The 4655-nt window shown below is 35.1% G+C and overlaps 1 protein-coding gene across 1 annotated transcript in view; it reads right to left on the reverse strand.

Annotated features, from left to right (window-relative positions):
* Positions 1 to 4490, reverse strand: part of LOTGIDRAFT_176100 (hypothetical protein) — a gene marked incomplete at both ends in the record, with an annotated part of 16201 nt that extends 11711 nt beyond the window's left edge. The window contains 7 exons of the mRNA XM_009066265.1: positions 461 to 712; positions 1466 to 1646; positions 2373 to 2515; positions 2836 to 3044; positions 3613 to 3809; positions 4028 to 4192; positions 4411 to 4490. Coding sequence (XP_009064513.1) covers positions 461 to 712; positions 1466 to 1646; positions 2373 to 2515; positions 2836 to 3044; positions 3613 to 3809; positions 4028 to 4192; positions 4411 to 4490 — 1227 coding nt within the window. The remainder of the gene's footprint in view (positions 1 to 460; positions 713 to 1465; positions 1647 to 2372; positions 2516 to 2835; positions 3045 to 3612; positions 3810 to 4027; positions 4193 to 4410) is intronic.
* Between the last annotated feature and the right edge of the window lie 165 nt (positions 4491 to 4655).

Genomic DNA, 4655 nt, shown 5'->3' on the forward strand with positions numbered 1-4655 from the left:
TGTGATTTTGGTACCTCTTTTAGTACTTCTGAAGACTATTTACAAATATTCAAGACTCAAATCAACCAAGCCAAGGATCATGTATAGTAGTGTATCGTTGTATTTTTGAAGGAATTATGTGATTTTGGTACATTTCTAGTATTTCTGAAGACTATTTACATATATTCAAGACTCAAATCAACCCCCTCAAAATGCTGCACTTGTCCCTTTTAAGTAATCCCCCTAGAGTCTTATGTACTTTCCCATCTTTCTCTGCACATCCCTCAAAACAACATTCTGGAAGTCATCCATGTGTTTGAAACAGATACTCTTAATGACACTCTTCACCTTGGGAAACAGAAGAAAATCACAGACAGGTTGCTCAAGCACAGTGAGGTTCTTCTCAGCCAGGGGTATCAAAGTTTTGAAAAGTGGTACTAAAATTTTGGTCCAAAAGTTGGAATGATCCAAAAATACTAACCTTAGTAGTTTCTTCATTGGTATAGATCTTGAAATTTTTACAGGCTAGACAATCAGAGCTATCTGGTCCACGGCAACCACTCCGGCATTCGGTATGACACGTGTCACACATCTTCGTATCGTTGTTACCATAACTCATGGTATGACAGTGTTCCACGCACGTGCTTTGTTGAAAGTAATAACGACAGAGATTACAATAATACACTCCAGCACCAGTACACGTTTTACAGAATCTATGACACGGCTCACAAATCTGAAATAAATATCAAAAACATTAATATAAGTTAAAAAAAAAAAAAAAAAAAAAGAAACAGCCAATTTTGACAAGATAACAACTTAGGTTCAAAGGAATCCTTTCTACCAGCTGGTCCTTGGCCAAACCTCTTGGTATTGATTTTACAAGGATAACAACTTAGGTTCACAAGGATCCTTTTCTACCAGCTGGTCATTGATCAAACCTCTTGGTATTGATTTTACAAGGATAACAACTTAGGTTCACCAGGATCCTTTTCTACCAGCTGGTCATTGATCAAACCTCTTGGTATTGATTTTACAAGGATAACAACTTAGGTTCACAAAGATCCTTTCTACCTATTGGGTCTTACTCATTTATAATTGATATACTTCCTCATGTGAGCAGAGTATGCTTACTCTTCTAGACACCTGATACCACTCAATTATAATTAATATACTTCCTCATATGAAAAGTTCATTAGCTGCTACCAATGTTTCACCAATATGTTGTTTTGGATTGTTGGGTTTTGTTTTGCTGTTCAGATCGTTAGTACTTGGTTTATTTATTCATTAGCTGCTACCAATGTTTCACCAATATGTTGTTTTGGATTGTGGGTTTTGTTTTGCTGTTCGGATCGTTAGTACTTGGTTTATTTATTCATTAGCTGCTATCAATATTTCGTCAATATGTTGTTTATGGATTGTGGGTTTTGTTTTGCAGTTCGGATCGTTAGTACTTGGTTAGAGTGTCACATTGAAAAAAATAACCTACCCTTTTTCCAGCCAATGGATCGATGATATCAAATTTGACAGGTTTCATGTGATGTCCATCTGGACAGTTATCAGTATCCGTGGGCATGCATTTAATCGTAGAGCTTCCCTTCATTTGTCGGTATCCGACCTCACATGAATTACAGCCGTTCTCCCCAACATGATCCATCGGACCTGTACACCTACAAATCATAATTTATAGTCATATTTAACACCCAACAATTTACACAGATATCTACAAAGATGGGACTGTGGTTCACTTTATCCAAATAGCTTTGTATGAAGCAGCTAAATTATTCTAAGCAAATTTTTTCATACAAATAATTTCACATGCTCGTTAAGTATTCAAAGGTTTTGTGTGCGTTTTTTTACAAAACAAAAACTTGGTTAAATGCAAGCGTGTTGGCCCTTTGCCATTAGTGACGTCAACAAACGCTTAGTTTCCATGAAATTGCAGGAACCACAGACATCTCATTGAAAATTACAATGATGTAAATTGATGTTATCAGTGTCTCTGATACACATAAAAAATTTAGAAAACCTCTTTACAATCTCTTTAACAAGAACCACAGACGTCTGATTAAAAATTAGAATGGTGTAAATTGATGCTATCAGTGTCCCTGATACACAAAAAAAATTTAGAAAACCTCTTTACAATCTCTTTAACAAGAACCACAGACATCTGATTGAAAATTAGAATGATGTAAATTGATGCTATCAGTGTCCCTAATACACATAAAAAATTTAGAAAACATCTTTACAATCTCTTTAACAAGAACCACAGACGTCTGTTTGAAAATTAGAATGGTGTAAATTGATGTTCCTGATACACATAAAATATTTAGAAAACCTGAGAATCTGTGAGAAACAGCTATTTCTGAATCATGATATTCTAAGAGAAAACTCACCCATTGGCACAATTCTTGTGACATTTCTGACATACAGAGTTTTTGTCTGGATACATGATTTCAGGACACTCCGCTAGACAGATAGTATGATTGGTGCTGTCTATTATACTGACATTAATACAGCTATCACATTCACTTGGTTCCTATAATAGATACATAGTTTATTATAATACATAGTTTATCACATGATAAATACTCATCACATTATACTCAATAATATCATAAATAACCATGACATCACATTCCACTTATATAATAACGTCATAAATACTTATTATGTCACAGTATACTCATGACATCACATTCAACTCATCACATTCAACTCATGACATCACATTCAACTCATGACATCACATTCAACTCATGACATCACATTCCACTTATGATGTCATAAATACTTATGACATCACATTATACTCACCACAACATCAAGTAAATATTAAAGATGTAAAATAAGACTCACCGGACCAGTACAGTTATTACGGCATTCTTCGTGACAAGGTTTACAGATCATATTATCACCCTCGTAATGGAGTTCAATATGAGCACACGATTTAATACAGACATTTTTTTCTTCAATTCTATATCTCTTACAACTCAAACATTTCTCCGAGCCTGGTCCCCAGCAACCATCTGACGAACATTCTGGATCACATACTCTGTTTTCTGCCACTGAAAAATATAACGACTTAATGAGTTTGTTTTCTTACTTACTTAAAGGGACAGGTGTGTCATTTTTTTTGACCAATCATACTTCATTAGCTAAGCCAATCAGTAATAGTGTTCACAGCTCATCGTCAAAATTTTTGCCTTCAAATTCAGAATTTCCAAGGATGACAACTTAAGTTCACAAGGATCCTTTCTACCAGCTGATCCTTGGCCAAACCTCTTGGCATTGATTTTACAAGGATAACAACTTAGGTTTACGAGGGTCCCTCCTACCAGCTGGTCCTAGGTCAAACCTCTTGGTATTGATTTTACAAGGATAACAACTTAGGTTCACAAGGATCCTTTCTATCAGTTGGTCCTCAGCCAAACCTCTTGGTAATGATTTTACAAGGATAACTTAGGTTCACAAGGACCCTTTCTACCAGCTGGTCCTTGACCAAACCTCTTGGTATTGATTTTACAAGGATAACAACTTAGGTTCACAAGGATCCTTTTTACCAGCTGGTATTTGGTCAAACCTTTACCTATACGATCACATGTGGGCGTATAGAAATGAAAACTGTATACTTACTACAGAGGGAAGTGTTTTTATTATGGGAGATAGTTGTTTTCTGTTGATTGGTAGACAGAAGTTTGGACCAGTTGATACTGTTAATATAACAGAGTTGTGTATTACCAGCAATCATTACACTTCCACGCCTGATCTGTTTCAAATTCATCAATTCTAGTGATTCTAACTTCGTCATTATTATACTCAACGATAATTCACTGAAAATAGAACACAGTGGAGTTTTACATCCGGCTTCTTGACAGCAAAATTTAATGGATTGTTTTAAAGATGTTTTCTAACTTTTGTATGTGTATCAGGGACACTGATAGCATCAATTTACATCATTCCAATTTTCAATCACACGTCTGTGGTTCCTGCAATTCCACTAGAACTAAGTCCCAAAAGCCCCAAAAACCTCCAAAATTTGGCCACTCACCTGTTAGTTTCACGACCATAAATATACTCCAAACTTTTAAAACACGATAAATTCTTGAAATCCTCGTGAGATGATTGGATGATCAGATTACCTGTTATTTCACGGACGTATTCAAACACTGTCAGATTGGCTGGATGTAATGGTGGAATATCATTATGTTTATCTCTGAAAATATGAATTCATTATAGTTATATTGTGGTCTGAATTATTCTATTTTTAACAAGTGTTACTTCCCTTCTATTTACTGCTTAGTGGCACTTGTTTGGAGCTTTTGGACGGTTTCTGTCACTTTCAAGATTTTCCTATCAATATTGTCTACACTAGTGCTGGCACGATGTATATAGGGAATCAACATGCCACGATACGCGTATAATGTACTATACTTTTCATTCCATAAAAGATAGCTTGCCAGGCAAGGTAACATACGCCCACTGGCAGCTGTCAGAAATGATAAAACAGTCATTAGTGATTAAAGTATGAATTATCTCATATCAAAGAAATTTTAATAGTTTGAATTCACTGATATATATATTTACTGCCAATTATTTATGCTGAGAAATTCCACAAAATTTTTAAAAATCAATATCAATAACCCAAATACAACAAATTATCTCATCAATATACATGA

This window comes from Lottia gigantea, assembly GCF_000327385.1.
Source record: "Lottia gigantea unplaced genomic scaffold LOTGIsca_748, whole genome shotgun sequence".
In the NCBI taxonomy this organism is placed as follows: Eukaryota; Metazoa; Mollusca; class Gastropoda; family Lottiidae; genus Lottia; species Lottia gigantea.